At 44.9% G+C, this 21,572-nt stretch overlaps 2 protein-coding genes across 2 annotated transcripts in view; one reads left to right on the top strand and one right to left on the bottom strand.

Annotated features, from left to right (window-relative positions):
- Window positions 1-21,572, top strand: part of LOC139277301 (FANCD2 opposite strand protein-like) — a 66,888-nt gene that overhangs the window by 4,547 nt on the left and 40,769 nt on the right. The window lies entirely within an intron of this gene.
- Window positions 6,174-21,572, bottom strand: part of brk1 (BRICK1 subunit of SCAR/WAVE actin nucleating complex) — a 16,162-nt gene continuing 763 nt past the window's right edge. Inside the window, exons 2-3 of the mRNA XM_070895584.1 lie at window positions 9,551-9,633; window positions 6,174-6,361 (exon numbers count right to left, since the gene is read on the bottom strand). Of these exons, the coding sequence (XP_070751685.1) occupies window positions 6,335-6,361; window positions 9,551-9,633 (110 nt within the window). The 3' untranslated portion in view covers window positions 6,174-6,334. The remainder of the gene's footprint in view (window positions 6,362-9,550; window positions 9,634-21,572) is intronic.

The raw sequence follows: 21,572 nt of genomic DNA, 5'->3' as shown, positions 1-21,572 counted from the left end.
TCAAGCGCAGGCAGCGGAAAGAGCGTGCGGCAAACCAGTCCCACCCACCTTTTCCCTCAACGACTATCTGTCCCGCCTGTGACAGACTATGGTTCTCGTACAGCCACCTAAGAACTCATGTTAAGAGTGGAAACAAGTCTTCCTAGATTCCGAGGGACTGCCTATGATGATAAGTTAGAATGAATCATTGAATGGATGTATCATGGGGCTGCAGTGCACAGATCCAGCAACCAACTGCTTTGTATCACGATAGACTGAAGCATGGTTTCATATCCAAAGCATCTGATAATGTAGCATGTTCAAGAAGCTCGATACCATCGAGGCTAAAGCAGCCCGCTAGATCGGCACCCCCTCCACCACCAATGCACGTGGCTGCAGTGTGTACCATCTACAAGATAGACTGCAGCAACTCGCCAAGGCTTCTTCGGCAGCACCTCTCAAACCCGCGACCTCTACCACCTAAAAAGGACAAGGGCAGCAAACGCATGGGAACACCACCACTTGAAAGTTCCCGACCAGTCACACTTTTGGAAATAGATCACCGTTTCTTCATCATCGCTGGGTCAAAATCCTGGAACTCTCTCCCTAACAGCACTGTGGGAGTACCTTCACCACACGGACTGCAGCAGTTCAAGGCATCGGCTCACCGTCACCTCCTTAACGTCAATTAGGGATGGCCAATAAATGCTGGTCTTGCCAGAGACACTCACATCAGGGTGAATAGTAAATCCCCTTTGTTGCTAATAAGGTCACTGGAATCCGTGTCAAAAGCTTTGTACAAGTAGCATTCTGGCACATGACATCTCAAGCCTATAAACCACAATGAACCAAACCAAAAGCAAAACACAAATTTCACGGGATTTCTGTAAAATAGTTGGTTCCGCAGTATTTTAATACCTTCTCATAAATCAAACATCTCAAAGCTTTGATAATTCTCATAATTTGGGAAAGCTTCAACATAAAATTAGATTTTTTTTTCAAATAGCTCTTTGACTAGTCCCAGCTCATCAATTACTTTACAAAGCAGAAATTCACTAACAAAGCCTTGATTTGAGACCCCAATTTACAAATAAAATGAAGAGTAAAAGTTCAAAAGGACACTTTCACAGTCAAACAGTTCTTTAGTGAACCTTTTCTTTGACCTTGCATTAAGCTCCCCCTCCCCTCATTTTTCCCCTCCTGTTTGGTGCTTTTGCCTTTCTTAGTTCAGCCACTGAAACATTTTGTCCCATTATTATTACATAGGATTACATCGGATATACGGCACAGAAACAGGCATTTATGCTCCACTCGAGCCTCCTATCATCTTTCCTCATCTAAATCTATCAGCATAACCCTCGATTCCCTTCTCCCTCATATGCTTGTCCAGCCTCCCCTTAAATGCATTGATACTATTCGCTTCAACCACTCCCTGTGGTAGCGAGTTCCACATTCTCACCACTATCTCGGTAAAGAAGTTTCTTCGAATTCCCTATTGGATTTCTTGGTGACTATCTTATATTGATAACCTCTAGTTATGCTCTTCCCCATAAGTGGAAACATTCTCTCTGTATCCACTTTATCAAAACCTTTTATAATGTTTGAGGGCCCCTATTCGATCACCCCTCAACCTTCTTTTTTTCCAAGAGAATGGAGACCCAGCTTGTTCATCCTTTCCTGATATGTATACCCTCGCATTTCTGGTATCATCCCTGTAAATCTTCTTGGCAGTTTCTCTATTATTATTATGGGAAACTGCCAAAGGGTGAAGGTAACTGGGCTGCGAGTTTTTTTTAATATTCAGTGTGAGAAATCCATTAATTCAAGCAGTAGACGCTTTTATACAATTGAAAGACCACTAGTAATATAATATGCAGCTCTCCATCCCTTTCCATAAGCAAACATTTTCTAGATGCATTTTGTATGTTTTGTATACAATCTCAAAGTTTAAAATTTAAAATTCAGACCCGAATACTTTATTTCGAATACCACTCTTGTTGACATTTTCCCCGTCAGCCGATTTGACCTTTAGAAATTGACTCTACAGCCAATACAATAGGAGTAAAGAGACCATTGCAGTCTGAAAATGACCACACTCAATGGCTTTCTCAGTAGATTATCTATCCAGTTCTCTCTTGAATTTGTTACTATGAAGGATCCACGGTTACTCGCATACACCCCACTGTCTGTATAAAGCAGTTAAGTTCCCTCTTCTGTAGCTGGAGTCGGTACTCACCGGTGGTAACATACAGTGCAGGAGACACTGCAAAATCAGTGCATTAAACAGACAAGAGTTAGAGATCACTGTGAAATCCCTCCTCACCATAATGTTCCTAACCTTCATTCAGTCAGCTGTGGCTCAGTTAGTAGCACTCTTGCCCTGGAGTCAGAAGGTTGTGGGTTTAAGTCCCACTCCAGAGACTTGATCACAAAAATCTGGGCTGTCTTTCCATTGCAGTGCTGAGGAAGAGCTGCAGCGTCAGAGGTGCTGTCTTTCGGATGAGAACTTAAACCGAGGCCGTCTGCTCTCTCGGCTGGACATAAAAGATCCCATGGCACTATTTCAAAGAGCAGGGGAATTATCCCTGGTGTCCTGGCCAATATTTATCCCTCAATCAACATAACAAAAAATTATCTGGTCATTATCACATTGCTGTTTGTGGGAGCTTGCTGTGTGCAAATTAGTTGCTGAGTTTCCTACATTACAACAGTGTCTACACTCCAAAAGTACTTCATTGGCTTTAAAGCATTTTGGATGTCCGGTAGTCGTGAAAGGTGTTATATAAATGCAAGTCTTCCTCTTCCTTTTCTACTTTCTATTCCAAGCCCAAGGTATCGACAAGCAGCCTATTTCAAGTCCTGTGCTACCATTCTTCAGTCAACCTTTGAGGTTTGCAGGTATGCCGAGAGCCAGAGATTTATTGTCCTTCCCAGTGAGAACCTACCGAGCCTGCTGCCATTCCCCAAGAATTCAGGAACCATGTCTCACTGTTGTTGCATAATACATTGATGCAATAATATTGCCCAAAGAGCAGGCACCCATTACCTCTTCCACCCTCACTGTTTGACTAGCATAATCTCTCAGCCGCCAAACAACTAACCTAGAAATGAGGCGGTTTGCCTCAGGGTGCCCGATATCCAGTCAGGTCAGAATAGTACAACTTTCTTCCCAGTGTCGTCACCAATAGCACTTCCTATTACTGGTCTTTCCCTTTCTCAAATGGATGAAAAATTCCACCCAGAAATTCGAATCAGGTCAACAGACTGCCAAGAGTGAAAGATTTCATTCAACACGCAGGCCTTTGTAAATATTTAGTAAAGGCAGAAATATGATGGATGCCCAGCAAGGAGAGGAAAGGAAGAAAATCAGAAAATACTGGAAATACTCAGCAGGTCAGGCAACATCCGTGGAACATAATTAGGAGGAGTAGGCCATTTGGCTGATCTGATCTTGGCCTCAACTCCATTTCCCTGCCCACTCCCCATAAACCTAGACTCTTTTATCGTTCAAAAATCTGTCTACCTCCTCCATTTGAGAGGTGGAGAAACAGAGATAACGTTTCAGGTCGATGACCTCGAGTCAGAACTGAAAAAGTTGAGATATAACGAGGTTTTAAGCAAGTTAAATCTCTAACTTTTCCAGTTCTGATGCGCTGAAACGTTAACTCTGTATTTCTCTCCACAGATGCTGCCTGACCTGCGGAGCATTTCCAGCATTTTGTGATTTTTTTTTCAGATTCCCAACATGCACAGTATTTCGCATTTGTAAGGAAGAAAGAAAACGATTAAAAAGAAATATTGCAGAACGTAAAAATATTACTGTATATAAAATGCTTAAGTTGACAATGCTTGTACACGTCCCATCCATTTTAACCAACGGGTAGCACTGCAGTGGTAACCATTCCTGCACAGAATGGCATTACAACCTCAAGAAATATTACAAGAGCTGTAATTCTTGCTTTCTGCCAGGGGGAGCACTGTGACCACTCAGCCCGTTAACGACAAAGTGAATGCAGAACCTTTCAGCCAAGTAATCCGAGCAATGCCACAGAAGATTCACTAGATATATTAAACAAAAATTGGTTTGTCAGCATTACAAACAAAAAAAAATGTCGTTTTTAAAAACTTAACACACAGGAAGTTGTCCTACAAGTCTCAATGCTACTCGAGTAAACACCACTGCGGTAACAACTTGTATTTATATAGCGCCTTTAACATAGTGAAACGTCCCAAACGCTTCACAGGAGTATTATGAGATAAAAGATTTGACACCGAGCCACACAAGTAGAAATTAGGACAGGTGAAAGAGGTAGGTTTTAAGGAGCGTCTTGAAGGAGGAAAGGGAGGTAGAGAGGTCCAGGCAGGGAGTTCCAGAGCTTGGGGTCTAGGCAACAGAAGGCACGGCTACCAACAGTTGAGTGATTATAATTAGAGGTGCTCAGGAGGGCAGAATTAGAGGAGTGCAGACATCTCGGTGGGGTTGTGGAGCTGGAGGAGATTACGAAGATAGCAAGGGACGAGGCCATGGAGAGATTTGAAAATAAGGATGAGAATTTTGAAATCGAGGCGTTGCTTAACCGGAAGCCAATGTAGGTCAGCGAGCACAGGAGTGATGGGTGAGTGGGACTTGGTGCAAATTAGGACACAGGCAGCCGAGTTTTGGATCACCTCTAGTTTACGTAGGGTAGAATGGTGGGAGGCCAGCCAAGAGTGCATTGGAATGGTCAAGTCTAGAGGTAACAAAGGCATGGATGAGGGCTTCAGCAGCGGATGAGCTGAGGCAAGGGCAGAGTCGGATGTTACGTGGTAAGTAAATGGGATAAAATAACGTCATTGCCCAGACTAGAGGTCATTTTAAAGCACGTCTTTTAGATAGTAGTGGCCAAATTGCTGCCACGCTTCAACATGCTTTGTTTCCTTGTAGAAATGAGCAGCATTGCGTAGTGTGGGCCCTGGCTCAGTGGCTGCACTCTTGCCTGAGTCAGAAGGTTGTGGGTTCGAGCCCCACTCAAGAGCGCAAAATCTAGGCTGACACGCCAGTGCAGTAGTGAGGGAGTGCTGCACTGCTGGAGATGCCGTCTTTTAGATGGGACATTAAACCAATGCCCCCACCTGCCCATTCAGGCGGGCATAAAAAGTCCCATGGCACTATTTTAAAAGAACAGGGGCGATCTCCTTGGTGTTCTGGGCCAATAGTTATCCTTAAACCAACATCTAAAAACAGATTATCTGGTCATCATCACACTGCTGTTTGTGGGAGCTTGCTGTGCACAAATTGGCTGCCACATTTCGTACATTACTACACTTCAAAAAGTACTTAATGGGCTATAAATTGCTTTGGGATGATCGGAGGTCGTGAAAGAAAGACTTGTATTTATATAGTGGCTTTCAAACCTCAGGACTTCCCGAAGTGCTTTGAAGTCTAGTCACTATTGCAATGTTGGAAACGCTTTAAGCTTTGTGGAATCATTTGTACTGCAATTCGACTACCAAAGTCAAAAAAAAGTACAGGTCCTATTTTTGGTACTGTGTCAGGGATGGCTAGTCACGGTGAAGGCAGGCTAAATAAACTACGCCTCTGTGTGCGCACCTACTCCACTTGTTAAACAGCCCTGTGTTGTAGCCAGACATGATAGGGCACTCCAGCGAATCGAGAGGAAAGTGCAACTAGCCAGGTTTTGAGGTGCATGAGAACTACTCTAATAATTCCATTCGGCTCTCCCCCCTCACCCCCAAAAAAATTCAGTAAGTTTCCCTCAGGTACAATACACCCATTTAATAACACCGAAAAAATTTTGTTTTTTTTCCCACATTGTTATTTTCAATATACAGTGAACCACATTGGGACAATGAAAATAAACTATAAAATGATTATTTGTAATACCCACACCCCCTCCCCCCAAAAAAATGTTGCATATGTGATGCTTCTAAGAAAGACGGTAGTTATGTTCTCACCCTGAAGCTGGCTGGATAACTGGCAGGCTGAACATTTCAAACGGTTAGACATTATTTATCAAAAATGAAATGGAACGAGTTAGAACACAGTTCTTGAAATCTTGAGGGGGGGGAAGAAAACACCACCACAAATAGAGTTGGCACAATTCCACACCTCTCCTCCCCTCTCCCACCCCCCCCCCCCCACCGACCTTCCTCTTTACAAATGTGGGGGCCAATGCAGTATGGAATCCTCAGTCTGAATTATTTCAAGCTCTCTCGTTAAAAGCTTTTTAATGATCAAAAGAGTGATGAGAGAAAGGGACAAAAGTTTGATGGCTGAGCATGTGATGGCAGCCGTCCATCACCGACATGATTACGTCAGTTCCACATTCCGAGCAGGTCTTGAGAGGCACTTGTTTTAAGTCAGGGTCTCCCCCTTGGTTACCTGCAAAACAAATCCAAAAATAAAAAAAAAAAAAGTGTACCTTTAGCACAAAGTACGCATCGCAAGCAATATTAACTGGTTCTCCGCACTCAACTCCCCCAAGGGCTCTCTCTACCTCACACCCAAAGAATGGTCACCAAGGTGAAGTATGTAAAACCCTTATTAATTCATGGGATGTTGGCATCGCATGCAAGGCCAGCATTTATTGCCCTCAAGAAGGTGGTGGTGAGCTGCCTTCTTTAATACAGACAGGCTAAATGAGTGGGCAAATATTTGGCAGATGGAGTATAATGTGGGAAAGTGAGGTTATCCATTTTGATAGGAAAAATAAAAAAGCAAATTATTATTTAAACAGAGAAAAACTACAAAATGCTGCAACACAGAGGGACCTGGGGGTCCTTGTGCATGAAACACAAAGTTAGTATGCAGGTACAGCAAGTGATCAGGAAGGCAAATGGAATGTTGGCCTTTATTGCAATGGGGATAGAGTATAAAAGCAGGGAAGTCCTGCTACAACTGTATTGGTGAGGCCACACCTAGAGTACTGCATGCAGTTTTGGTCTCCGTATTTAAGGAAGGATATACTTGCATTGGAGGCTGTTCAGAGAAGGTTCACTTGGTTGATTCCAGCGATGAGGAGGTTGACTTACGAAGAAAGGTTGAGCAGGTTGGGCATATACTCATTGGAGTTGAGAAGAATGAGAGGTGATCTTATTAAAACATAAGATTATGAGGAGGCTTGACAAGGTAGATGCAGAGAGGATGTTTCCACTCATGGGGGAATCCAGAACTAGGGGTCTAGTTTAAGAATAAGGGGTCGGCCATTTAGAACTGAGATGAGGAGGAATTTCTTCTCTCAGTCGTAAATCTATAGAATTCTCTGCCCCAGAGAACTGTGGAGGCTGGGTCATTGAATATATTCAAGGCGGAGACACATTTTTGAGCGATAAGGGAGTAAAGGGTTATGGGGAGCGGGCAGGGAAGTGGAGCTGAGCCCAAGATCAGATCAGCCACGATCTTACTAAATGGCGGAAAAGGCTCGAGGGGCCAAATGGCCTACTCCAAATTCTTATGTTCGTATACAACTCAGTGGCTTGCTGGGCCATTTCAGAGGGCAGTTAACAGTCAACCATGTTGCTTTGGATCTGGAGTCATCTATAGGCCAGACTGGGTAAGGACAGCAGATTTCCTTCCCTAATGGGCATTAGTGAAACAGATGGGTTTTTATGACAACCCGGTAATTTCATGCTCACCATTACTGACACTAGCTTTTTATTCCAGATTTATTTAATTAACTGAATTTAAATTCCCCAGCTGCCATGGTGGGATTTGAACTCACGTCTCCAGATCATTAGTCCAGGCCTCTGGATTACTAGTCCAGTAACATAACCGTTCCCTACGCATTGAACTGAGAAAGGGCAGAGCAAACTGAAATAAAGCTAATCAAGTCACACCCACATATCATCAGTAGACTTGTTCTGTCCATTCAAAAAAACCTTTATAAAAGAAAAAAAATTCAGACACAGAGTAGCATTCCTGCTACACGGCTGACATTGCTACATCTGCATGAATTGACTCTGTTACAGCACAAATGCAGCTCGAGCCTGTTCCTCAGGTAGTTACGTAGCTGCAAGACACCCCTACTAGGTTCGCCATAGATGCCCTTTACCTTTTGTTTGGAGGGGGCGGTCTGGGTCTTGAGATTTGGCCAATGGTGAACCATTTTCCTGTATTTATGCACTGAAGTGGAGTTGGCTTCAGTCTAAACAGGCTTCAGCAATAAATACCTGTTGGCACCGAGAGCATTTTGGCCACTGGGCGCCTACAAATGGTCACTATTCGGACAGTAAAATGATCCACCATGCTCTCCCTGCAGGTGAGCCGCATCATTTGAAGTTTAGGTTTGTGGGGGAGCGGACCAAGGAACGGTGTGTTATGAAGCGCAGCGTATGGGCTCGTCCGGAAATCTAATACTGAACCTCACGAGCACAGAACATTAAAATAGGTGAACTGGTAACACCCGCACAGTTCAAAATGTGCCAGGTCACATCTTTCTCTCGTGTTCTCGCTCTCTCAAAATAGCAAATGTACTGGGTTAAATCTTTGCTATGATTGGACAACAAGTCCATTACATCACTAACATGTGACTACCAGGATAGTAGAAGGCAAACTAGACGGATCTTTGGTCTTTTCTCATCTAACAATTCCTACGTCTGACAGTATATTTTCAGCACTTTATTGCACCCGTGATTTGTGCACTAATATTCTATCAAAGAATTGTAGAATAGTACAGCACAGAAGGCTGTTCAGCCCATTGAGTCTGTGCCGGCTCTTTCGAAGAGCAATCCAGTTATTCCCACTCCCCGCACCTTCCTCATATCCCTATAAATGGGCCTGTAAAATTAGTCCCGCTTCCCTCAAATTTGCATACCAAGGGTCAAGTGAGCTTCAACACGTTCCCATGCTGCGGTGGAAGCTCAGTATTTACTGCAGGTGATCTTCGCAATAAAACCCTTTCATCTCTGGGACTGGGGTTCAAGGCCAACCCAGACTGGAGAACGGGAGAAGTCTCTTCTATCTCCTGGCAAACAGGCTCCGTTGTGAAATGAGTTTGAGCACTCGTTAGTGGGCAAGGACTTGCAGTACAAAGCTGGCCCAATAGAGACCACAGGTGGACCAGTGCTGGAAATGGAGAGCTACACACTGCGCGGGAGAGGTGTTCTTCTGCGGGTGGGATCGAGACACATTGCTGGGGCTGTAACTGCTGCACTGGACCTGAAAGTGCTCGATGCTAATACTGGGTGCCCGTATGAAATGTTTATTTCTCAGTGAGCCCAAAATTCAAGAAAAAAAATGTTTAAGAGTACTGCAAGAGATGTGAAAATAAAATGATATGGGGGAACAGTGAATGTCCACATTACAAACGCACATCATTTCCTGTGCAGTCCTCAACATGTGACAATACATTGAATGAAATGTCCACCACCATATTGGCTGAACACAATCACCAGCCCCGCTGGTTTATTAGAATGGATTATACAGCACCACACAAGGTACCCGACTGCTCTGTGCAAATATGGAGAGGAACAACCACTCAAAGCTATGATTTACTGTAGTACTAAAGAATAAAACATGTTCTTTCAATATAATTTTCCCATTGCCCAATAAATCCAACTCGGTCCTTCTTACCCTTGCTTCGATGTATTCAATCCGTCGTTCTAGTGCGGTCAGCTTTTCATTCAGCGTTGCTAGCCGGGAACGGCAGGACATGTCTGCAAAAAGGAAAATACCGCACTTTACCTTTCTGTTTCCATGTAGCATTCCTTTTGCAGGCAATGTTCCACATTAACACCAACACTAAACCCAAGTTGGCCATATTTTGTGCCAGATACATAGGCAACATCAGAATAAACTTGTTGAAGGTTAAGGCCAGTGGCCATGAGGACTCAGTAAAAAAGAACAGCGCCTTTCGTGACCTCAGGATGTACCAAACAACAACTCTTATTTATATAGAGCCTTTAACATAGTAAAACATCCCAAGATGCCTCACTGGAGTGTTACAAGACAAAACAAATACATTTGACACCTAGCCACATAAGAAGCACTTTACAGTCAATTAATTTGCGCACAGCAAGCTCCCGCAAACAGCAATGTATTAACGATGAACTGTTTCCGTGATGTTGGTTGAGGAATAAATATTGGCCCAGGACACCAGAGGGGGAAGACCTCCCCTGATCTTCTAAACAGTGCCATGGGATCTTTTACATCCACCCGAGAGAGCAGACAGGCTTCGGCTTACTGCCTCCTCCAACAGTGAAGGAACGGAATCCAGCAAGTTTATTTTGTGCTGCCATGCTAATTGTGAAACCCGCGTGTCAGGAGCAGGCAGAAGTACCGCACTGTAAAAACAGCTCTAGGCCAGTGACTGTGGGAATGCAACTTGTCTAAATACACCAGAGTTCATTCCCATGGCAACGAATGCTCGTTGCACGCACCGACTGCCTGGGGGATATGCATGGTGAAAGAAGTAAAAGAAAGACTTGCATTTATATAGCGCCTTTCATGACCACCAGATGTCTCAAAGCACTTTCCAGCCAATGAAGTACTTTTTGAAGTGTAGTCTCTGTTGCAATGTTGGAAACGCGGCAGCCAATTTGCGCACAGCAAGCTAGGGGCTAAATTAAAAAGTAGGACCTCAAAAGTAGTAATCGCAGGATTGCTACCAGTGCCACGTGCTAGTCAGAGTAGGAATCGCAGGATAGCTCAGATGAATACGTAGCTTGAGGAGTGATGCAGAGGGGAGGGATTCAAATTCCTGGGACATTAGAACCGGTTCTGGGGGAGGTGGGGCCAGTACAAACCGGACAGTCTGCACCTGGGCAGGACTGGAACCAATGTCCTAGGGGGAGTGTTTGCGAGTGCTGTTGGGGAGGTGTTAAACTAATATGGCAGGGGGATGGGAACCTATGCAGGGAGACAGAGGGAAGTAGAATGGGGGCAGAAGCAAAAGTTAGAAAGAAGAAAAGTAAAAGTGGAGGACAGAGAAACCTAAGGCTAAAAGCAAAAAGAGCCACATTACAGCAAAATTCTAAAAGGGGCAAAGTGTGTTAGAAAGACAAGTCTGAAGGCTCTGTGCCTCAATGCGAGGAGTATTCGGAATAAGGTGGACGAATTAACTGCGCAGATAGCAGTTAATGGGTATGATGTAATTGGCATCATGGAGACATGGCTCCAGGGTGACCAAGGCTGGGAACTCAACATCCAGGGGTATTCAACATTTAGGAAGGATAGACAGAAAGGAAAAGGAGGCGGGGTGGCATTGCTGGTTAAAGAGGAAATTAATGCAATAGTAAAAAAGGACATTAGCTTGGATGATATGGAATCAGTATAGGTGGAGCTACGGAATACCAAAGGGCAGAAAACGCTAGTGGGAGTTGTGTACAGACCACCAAACAGTAGTAGTAAGGTTGGGGACAGCATCAAACAAGAAATTAGGGATGCATGCAATAAAGGTTCAGCAGTTATCATGGATGACTTTAATCTACATATAGATTGGGCTAACCAAACTGATAGCAATGCGGTGGAGGAGCATTTCCTGGAGTGTATTAGAGATGGTTTCCTCGACCAATATGTCGAGGAACCAACTAGTGACCTGGTCATCCGAGACTGGGTGATGTGTAATGAGAAAGGACTAATTAGCAATCTTGTTGTGCAAGACCCCTTGGTGAAGAGTGACCATAACATGGTAGAATTCTTTATTAAGATGGAGAATGACAGTTAATTCAGAAACTAGGGTCCTGAACTTAAGGAAAGGTAACTTCGATGATTTGAGGCGTGAATTGGCTAGGATAGACTGGCAAATGATACTTAAAGGGTTGACGGTGGATAGGCAATGGCAAACATTTAAAGATCATATGGATGAACTTCAGCAATTGTACATCCCTGTCTGGAGTAAAAATAAAACTGGGAATGTGGCTCAACTGTGGCTAACAAGGGAAATTAGGGATAGTGTTAAATCCAAGGAAGAGGCATATAAATTGGCCAGAAAAAGCAGCAACTTGAGGACTAGCAGAAATTTAGAATTCAGCAGAGGAGGACAAAGGGTTTAAGTAAGAGGGGGAAAATAGAGTACGAGAAGAAGCTTGCCGGGAACATAAAAACTGACTGCAAAAGCTTCTATACATATGTGAAGAGAAAAAGATTAGTGAAAACAAACGTAGGTCCCTTGCAGTTGGATTCAGGTGAATTTATAATGGGGAACAAAGAAATGGCGGACCAATTAAACAAACACTTTGATTCTGTCTTCACGAAGGAAGACATAAATAACCTTCCGGAAATACTAGGGGACCGAGGGTCTAGTGAGAAGGAGGAACTAAAGGGTATCCTTATTAGGCGTGAAATTGTGTTAGGGAAATTGATGGGATTGAAGGCCGATAAATTCCCGGGGCTTGATAGTCTGCATCCCAGAGTACATAAGGAAATAGTGGGTGCATTGATGATCATTTTCCAACAGTCTACCAACTCTGGATCAGTTCCTATGGACTGGAGGGTAGCTAATGTAACACCACTTTTTAAAAAAAGGAGGGAGAGAAAACAGGGAATTATAGACTGGTTAGCCTGACATCGATAATGGGGAGAATGTTGGAATCAATTATTAAAGATGAAATAGCAGCACATTTGGAAAGCAGTGACAGGATCGGTCCAAGTCAGCATGGATTTATGAAAGGGAAATCATGCTTGACGAATCTTCTGGAATTTTTTGAGGATGTAACTAGCAGAGTGGATAAGGGAGAACCAGTGGATGTGGTGCATTTGGACTTTCAAAAGGCTTTTGACAAGGTCCCACACAAGAGATTGGTGTGCAAAATCAAAGCACATAGTATTGGGGTAATATACTGACGTGGATAGAGAACTGGCTGGCAGACAAGAAACAGAGTCGGGATAAACGGGTCCTTTCCAGAATGACAGGCAGTGACTAGTGGAGTGCCGCAGGGCTCAGTGTTGGGACCCCAGCTATTTACAATATACATTAATGATTTAGATGAAGGAATTGAGTGCAATATCTCCAAGTTTGCAGATGACACTAAACTGGGTGGCGGTGTGAGCTGTGAGGGGGACGCTAAGAGGCTGCAGGGTGACTTGGACAGGTTAGGTGAGTGGGCAAATGCATGGCAGATGCAGTATAATGTGGATAAATGTGAGGTTATCCACTTTGGGAGCAAAAACGCGAAGAGGGAATATTAGGAAAAGGGGAGGTGCAACGAGACCTGGGTGTCATGGTTCATCAGTCATTGAAAGTTGGCATATAAGCACAACAGGCGGTGAAGAAGGCAAATGGCATGTTGGCCTTCATAGCTAGGGGATTTGAGTATAGGAGCAGGGAGGTCTTACTGCAGTTGTACAGGGCCTTGGTGAGGCCTCACCTGGAATATTGTGTTCAGTTTTGATCTCCTAATCTGAGGAAGGATGTTCTTACTATTGAGGGAGTGCAGCGAAGGTTCACCAGACTGATTCCCGGGATGGCAGGACTGACATATGAGGAGAGACTGGATCGACTGGGCCTTCATTCACTGGAGTTTAGAAGGATGATAGGGGATCTCATAGAAACATACAAGATTCTGATGGGACGGGACAGGTTAGATGCAGGTAGAATGTTCCCGATGTTGGGGAAGTCCAGAATCAGGGGACAGGTTAGGATAAGGGGTAGGCCACTTAGGACTGAGATGAGGAGAAACGTCTTCACTCAGAGAGTTGTTAAGCTGTGGAATTCCCTGTCGCAGAAAGTTGTTGATGCCAGTTCATTGGATATATTCAAGAGGGAGTTAGATATGGCCCTTACGGCTAAAGGGATCAAGGGATATGGAGAGAAAGCAGGAAAGGGGTACTGAGGGAATGATCAGCCATGATCTTACTGAATGGTGGTGCAGGCTCGAAGGGCCTTCTCCTGCACATATTTTCTATGTTTCTATGTTTCTCCCACAAACAGCAATTTGATAATGAGCAGATAAATCTGATTTTTTGTTATGTTGATTGAGGGATAAATATTGGCCAGGACCAAATATTGGGGGATAACTCCCCTGCTTTTCTTCAAAATAGTGGCCTTGGGATCTTTTACGTCCACTTGAGAGAGCAGACAGGGCCTTGGTTTAATGTCTCATCCAAAAGACGGCTACTCCGACAGTGCAGTGCTCCAGTGGAGTGTCTGCCTAGATTTTTGTGCTCAAAGTCCCTAGAGTGGGACTTAAACCCACAACCTTCTGACACAGAGGCGAGTGTGCTACCCACTGAGCCACAGCTGACAAGACAAAATATAAAACACAGGATATATATATATATCCTGCAGATCAATAATCAGTATCGTCACTAGGATTTCAGCTAAGTGCAATGATATGTATATGAAATTTTCATGTTATATTCACTTGTACTGTGAAAGAACTGGGACTGGTGGTGAAGGTAACTGGAGGCGTTGCATATCACACAAGAAGCACAATGTGCGTTAGCTTAGGTGTGATCTTTCTTAGAGTATTGGTACCAATGCGCAAAATATGCTGCATAACAATACTGATATCTACTTCAGAGTTGAATCGCAAAAGGGGGAAAAAGAAAGCCAGCCAGCAGATGGCAGAACTTCGTACAGGGACACAGCAGAAAAACCCCTGGATGAATCATGCGCATCCCCGTGCCTGGTTGCATAGCAACACGTCAAACTCTTATAGGAGGCCAATTAGGATGACTCGGCTGTCATCAAAAAAACAAGAGGCACAAATAATAAACAGCAAATTGCAAGTAAAAGAAATAGGAAACGGCTCAAATTAAAGCACAATGTTCCCGGTGTCGACAATGCACTCCAGGTCCTCCGTGCCTACCGGTCGCGGAAGGCCTCAGGCGTACCGCGAGCTCCTTCTCCAGGGACACCCCGGCGCAGACGTAGCTGCACGAGGTGGGACTGGGCGTTGCCTGGACCAATGGAGGGCCATCTCAGCCAGGTCAACAGGTGCCCAAGATCTGTTAAGGAATACCCTCCAAAACACACAAACACTGAAAATAATGTTTTTTTTTTTAAATGGCCCAGAATTTGCGGTCGGAGGCTTCCTGCGGGCAGACCGCAAAAATCTCTTACAAAACTACCCGGAGGTTCGGCGACTTGTGGTCCTGGGCCTCTACGCGAAGGCCTGCGTATCTCAGGAACGTAAGCGCTTCGTATGTGTCACTGGGGCCAGCCCAGCCAAAGTAGGGCTATTCCCATTCATACTTGTGGCGAGTTCCGTATGTACAGAATCACCAAAAGTATGAATGGGAATACCCCCAAAACACATTAAAATGAGCACTTAAAATATTTTAAAATCTCATTTGAAAGTAATCAAAATGGAATTTAATTATTTAAATCAAAACAAACATTTAATTTTTTGGAAAAAAAAGTACATATTTTAAAGGGTCTAAAAATAAACTTACCGTAGGATTTTAAAGGTATAAATTATTGAAAAAAAATGTACTATTCTGTGCTTCAAAAGTCTTACGCTGATAAAAGCAGGCCTTACGCTCAGCCGCAGGAATTTCAAGGGCATTCGCTGGGCAGAAGTTGGGTAAATAGCCTAACTCTCCGCCCACGGAGGCCCTTTACTTCCGGATGTGCGCGATCTGTCAAGAGGATTCTTGATAGATTGCAAGTTCGGGGTTTAGGTGCATGCGCAGAGCATAACTAAACCCAGAACTTGTGAGGCCCCCACGGGCACGTGTGCACCTCACACACACCGGCAGGGGCTGCAGGTGCAGTACCGCTGTGGTGCGAGTTGGGATCAGGAGCTGGTTATCTCTATCTTCCATGCTGAAAACTGCAAGACAGCAAAAATAAAGGCTACATTTCATTTAAAAATGTCTGTCTGGAACAGTACACAGTTTTAATCTCCCCCTCTCTTCCCCACCTCCCTCACCAAAAGAATCCAGTCATCTTGGTCTTGTGTCGATGCACAGAATTTACAAAGCATCGAGAATCCATTAACGCAAACCCAGCACTGTCACAGCAATTGAGCCTGTTGAAAACAAGGTGTTAAAAATAAACAGCAAGCCTGACTGCATCTGTAAAGAGAAATGTTAGCTCAGTTCCTCGGAACTGCAGGTCAGTATCTTACCCCAAGGGACGGCACCAGAAACATTAACGTCTGAAATGGAAATAAAGAGACAGGTTTATATTTCTGATGAGAGTTCCTTAGACCAGGGCTGGATCCTGATGAATGCTGATCACTCTTCTCTCCTTTCTAGAAGCAGACATCTGATTTTTGCCTCTAGCATCTTTTCTTTTTTTTTTAAATTCATTCATAGGATGTGGGTGTCGCTGGCAAGGCCAGCGTTTATCACCCATATGGCCCTTGAGAAGGTGGTGGTGAGCTGCCTTCTTGAACCGCTGCAGTCCGTGTGGTGAAGGTACTCCCACAGTGCTGTTATGGAGGGAGTTCCAGGATTTTGACCCAGCGACGATGAAGGAACAGCGATATATTTCCAAGTCAGGATGATGTGTGACTTGGAGGGAAACGTGGAGGTGGTGGTGTTCCCATGCGCCTGCTGCCCTTGTCCTTGTCCTTCTAGGGGGTAGAGGTCGCGAGTTTGGGAGTTGCTGCAGTGCATCTTGTAGATGGTACACACTGCAGCCACAGTGCACCAGTGGTGAAGGGAGTGAATGTTTAAGGTGGTGGATGGGGTGCCAATCAAGCGGCCTGCTTTGTCCTGGATGGTGTCCAGCTGCTTGAGTGTTGTTGGAGCCGCACTCATCCAGGCAAGTGGAGAGTATTGCATCACACTCCTGACTTGCGCCTTGTAGATGGTGGAAAGGCTTTGGGGAGTCAGAAGGTGAGACACTTGTCGCAGAATACCCAGCCTCTGACCTGCTCTTGTTGCACAGTATTTATGTGGCTGGCCCATTTGAGTTTCTGGTCTGCACACCACCTTCGAGGGCAATTTTGGATTCTGATTTCTAACAGTTGTATGGTATTCTTTTCCTTGTTAATCCTACTGTCGACACTGTGTGCAATCAGGCACAAGAATCAGTTAATTATGGCCCTTGGCCTAATTCTCTGCCCTTTAATTTCACTTGTAAACTTCTGAATCAGACTTGCTGTACATGGCAGTTTTACTTGAACCCAATATGAGCAGAAACTTATTTGCGTTCAAATCCCTCCATGGCCTCACCCCTCCCTATCTCCGTAACCACCTTCAGCCCTATAAGCCTCCAAGATCATAGAATCATAGAATGGTCTTATCCAATTCTCTTTTGAAAGCCACGATGGATTCTGCCATTACCACCCTCTCAGGCAGTGCATGCCAGATCCTAACCACTCGCTGCGAAAAAAAGTTTTCCTGCGTTTCTTCTACGTTACATCTGTGGCCTCTGGTTCTCGACCCCTTCACCAATGGGAACCTCGGCGCTCCTCGAATTCTTGCTCATCCCCAGTTTCCACCATTGCCGGCCATGCCTTTAGCTACCTGCGTCCCAGCTCTGTAATTCCCTCCCTAATCCTCTCCAACTCTCTTTCCTCCTTTAAGACACTCCTGAAAATCTACCTCGTTGACCTGATGAGGCCCGTTGTCAAATTTTGGTTGATAATCTTCTGTGAAGCGCCTTGGGCCATTTTACTAAGTTAAAGGCGCTGTACAAGTGCAAGCTGTTATTGTGGATTTACGTCCAGCTAACAGATTCAGATTTCTCATTCCTTGCATTTACCAGCACAATAAGTTTCGAACTTCTGAAGTCAAATCAGCATTTTCTGTTAACTCATGCCCGGAGAAGAAACTTTTGGAAACAGATGTTCTTGCAACAGAACTTTGCTGTATTTACAGCTCAGTCACCCAGCTCCGCATGGCCACAGTTCATACCAGACTTATATTCTTTCAGGAGCAGCTGCCAATATTTAAGTGAAATATTGATGTCAGCCTTTGCAACCGGAAGTGCTTTTTCCACGCAAAGGATAGCAGAAACCTGCAAGACTCTCCCCCAAAAGGCATTGGATCATTAGAGCTTTCAACGCAAGAGATAGATTTTTGTTCGGCAAGGGTATCAATGGATACGGGGCAAAGGCGGCTAAATGGAGTTGAGGTGCAGACCATTTGTAATCTAACTGAATGGCAGAGCAGGCTCAAGGGGTTGAATGGCCTCCTCCTGTTCCTACTCCGAGAACAAACTGTGAACAGCTCAATCCCGACTGCTGCTTATTCCTGGGTTTGCAGTTACTGGTTTCTTATTATTTTTAAATGTTCCTGTGACTCAGTGGGTAAATGCCCTGTCTTGTGCAAGTCAGTAAAACCAGCAAGGAAGGTCGCAGACTGAATTACTGGGTTAGTCAGGACAGGAGCAGAGGCACAGCGGTGTCTGGAGCTTGACAGAGCAAAATAAAAGGGCTTCTGCTATAATCAGCATCAAACGACCCTTGCCAGGTAATACTTTGGCATGGACATGAGGTGCAGGCAGGGTCTGGTGTGAACACGAGCCTCTTCCCACCCCATCAACGTATCCTGCTATCCCTTTCTCCCTCATGTATTTATAACCTGTCAGTTCTGGTAACACTCTTTTGTGCACCTGCTCCAGTGCCTCTCTACCTTGTTATACTAGGAATTCCCAGAGCACTTTGCGGAGTGCCCAATCTTCTTTCAGCACCAACCTCACAAATACTGCACCATAAATTAATCACCTCCGACCCCATAGCTTCAACCAGCGTTCTATCACCTCACGGTACAAAGCAATCAGTGTGCACCAATGGGTCACTGATCTCTTGTTGTACCAAAGTGTAAAATGAGAATCGCAGAAGAGTGGGAGAGGGGAAAGATTAGGGTCCATCTTTGGGACTAGAGGGGAGTCAAAAAAGTATGTAAATATTATTTGATTTTCTCTTACTGATTTAATGCCCGAATTGATTCCGTTTAAAAACTGTCTACATTGGTAGAAAAGAGATTAAGACCTCAACATTTTATTTTCTCAGGTTTATTGCAATAAAGACTTGTATTTATATAGCGCCTTTCATGGCCTCAGGTTCGTCCCAAAGCACTTTAAAGCAAATAAAGTACTTTTAGAGTGTAGTCACTATTGGACTGTGGGAAATGTGGCAGTCAATTTGCACACAGCAAGCTCCCACAAACAGCAGTAATAATGACCAGATAATCTGTTTTTGTTATGTTGATTGAGGGATCAATATTGGCCAGGACACTAGGGATAACTCCCCTGCTCTTCTTCGAAATAGTGGCCCGAGAGGGCAGATGGGACCTCGGTTTAATGCCGCATGTGAAAGGCGGCACCTCCAACAGTGCAGCACTCCCTCAGCACCGCACTGGAGTGTCAGCCTAGAATTTTTGTTCTCACGTCTCTGGAGTGGGACTTGAACCCACAACCTGCTGATTCAGAGACGGGAGTGCTACCCACTGAGCCACATCAAGACAGTGCTGCTGTAAAAATAAGAGGACTTGTGCCCTGGTTGCAAATTTGTAACACACAATTGTCTGTTATTTGCATCTGCTTTCCGGAGTCAGTTCTCAACACAACTATGAGGAACTGATCCAAATCGCTTCACAAGATAAAGTCAAATGAATTGCTTAACTTGAAGCATCCCTCTCTCTGGTCACAGAGCAACAGCAATGATTTACATATCCAGGGGGGGGAGAAAGAGTCGAGACAGGGAGAGGACGGAGCGGTGGGAGGAGGACAGGGAGAAGGGCAAGTGGGGAGAGTTAGAAATCAGATAAAGTTTTAATTGATTCTCACAAATATCCAAACAGACTACAGAAACGCTTCAAAACGCAATAAAATGAGAAATTTCATTGCAACTAGATAGGCAACCTTATTTCAAATGCACTCTTTCCAATATAGGCCTGTCTTTATACAACGACCACACCTCCTTTCAAATATAAAACTCAGGAGGGGAGACATTTACACACCATCAACCCAACAAGCACGCCTAATTTGGCGGCAGTTAAAAGCACTTTCACCTGGAGTCCCGCTCAACCACCTTCGTTCACTTACCTACATTGGCTTCCGGTTAAGCAACAATTTCAAAATTCTCATCCTTGTATTCAAATCCCTCCATGGCTTTGTCCCTCCCTATCTCTAATCTTCTCCAGCCCCACAACCCCCTCCCCAGAAATGTCTGCACTCCTCTAATTCTGCCCTCCTGAGCATCCCTGATTGTAATCACTCAACCATTGGTGGCTGTGCCTTCTGTTGTCTCGACCCCAAACTCTGGAACTCCCTGCCTAAACCTTTGCACCTTTCCTCTGTCAAGACACTCCTTAAAACATACCTCTTTGACCAAGCTTTTGGTCACCTGCACTAATTTCAACATACAGCTCGGTGTCAAATTTTTACCTCATAATACTCCTGTGAAGCGCCTTGGGACGTTTCACTACGTTAAAGGCGCTATATAAATACAAGTTGTTAATTCAGAAGGTTGGGTGTCATCGGATTAAGAGATGTTCCTCTTTGCAGATACTCAGTTTGATGTATTTCAATGCACTGCTGTTTAGGACCGGATTACCTTAAGGTAGCAGGTAATTCAGCAAACAATCTTGAGACAATGGTTGGGGCATAATCTCCAGTGCAGTGCTGAGGGAATGCTGCAATTGAGAAAGGTTGCAAACTAGAGGCAAGAAGTGAATGGCAAGCTTTTGTGTCCTGCCAACAGGGTGAAGGAGGTCTTTAAAAAGCCTTCCTTAATATACACCTTTGGACACACTGGTGTCATAGAATTAAGAGATGTTCCTCTTTGCAGATACTCAGTTTGATGTATTTCAATGCACTGCTGTTTAGGACCGGATTACCTTAAGGTAGCAGGTAATTCAGGAAACAATCTTGAGACAATGGTTGGGGCATTCAACAAATGCTTCCATGGAGTGTGATAAGAGTTATATTTTTGAATAAGCAAAATTACCTCCAAATACAATAACGCAGTTGTTCAGTCTATTTATCACACAGATGCTTTAAAACCCATTCAAGGTCTAGATGGTGTTAAATTAGCTGATTTCAGCTTGGGTGGCAGTTGGAGTGATATGATTACCTTCAGCAACCCCTGTATAAAGATCAGTTGAGAATTGCAATGGTGCCATGGGCAAATAGCTGCTGGCACTGGGTCTAGATTCACAAGAATAGGTCCTTGGATGAGGTTTAGGGGGAGGGGGAGGGGGAGGGGGAGGGGGAGGGGGAGGGGGAGGGGGAGGGGGTGTGTGTGTGTATAGAGAAGTGACTACATAGGGGGGGGGGGGGGGGGAGTGGAGAGAAGATACTACACAGGGAAGGGGGTTGGGGGTGGGGTGGAGAGAAGAGACTACACATTGGGGGGGGGAAGAGAAGAGACTACACATTGGGTGGGTGGGGAAGAGAAGACTACACATTGGGGGGGGAAGAGAAGAGACTACACATTGGGGGGGGAAGAGAAGATTACACATTGGGGGGGGGGGGGAGAGAAGAGACTACACATTGGGGGGGGGGGGGGGGGAGAGAAGAGACTACACATTGGGGGGGGGGGGGGGAGAGAAGAGACTACACATTGGGGGGGGGGGGGGAGAGAAGAGACTACACATTGGGGGGGGGGGGGGGGAGAGAAGAGACTACACATTGGGGGGGAAAGAGTGGGGGGGGGGAAGAGTGGGGGGGGGGGAAGAGTGGGGGGGGGGGAAGAGTGGGGGGGGGGGAAGAGTGGGGGGGGGGAAGAGTGGGGGGGGGGGGGAAGAGTGGGGG

The sequence above is a fragment of the Pristiophorus japonicus genome, chromosome 12, assembly GCF_044704955.1.
Source record: "Pristiophorus japonicus isolate sPriJap1 chromosome 12, sPriJap1.hap1, whole genome shotgun sequence".
Taxonomy (NCBI): Eukaryota; Metazoa; Chordata; class Chondrichthyes; family Pristiophoridae; genus Pristiophorus; species Pristiophorus japonicus.
Note: the sequence above shows the minus strand (reverse complement) of the source record. Positions and strands in the feature narration are given on the sequence as shown.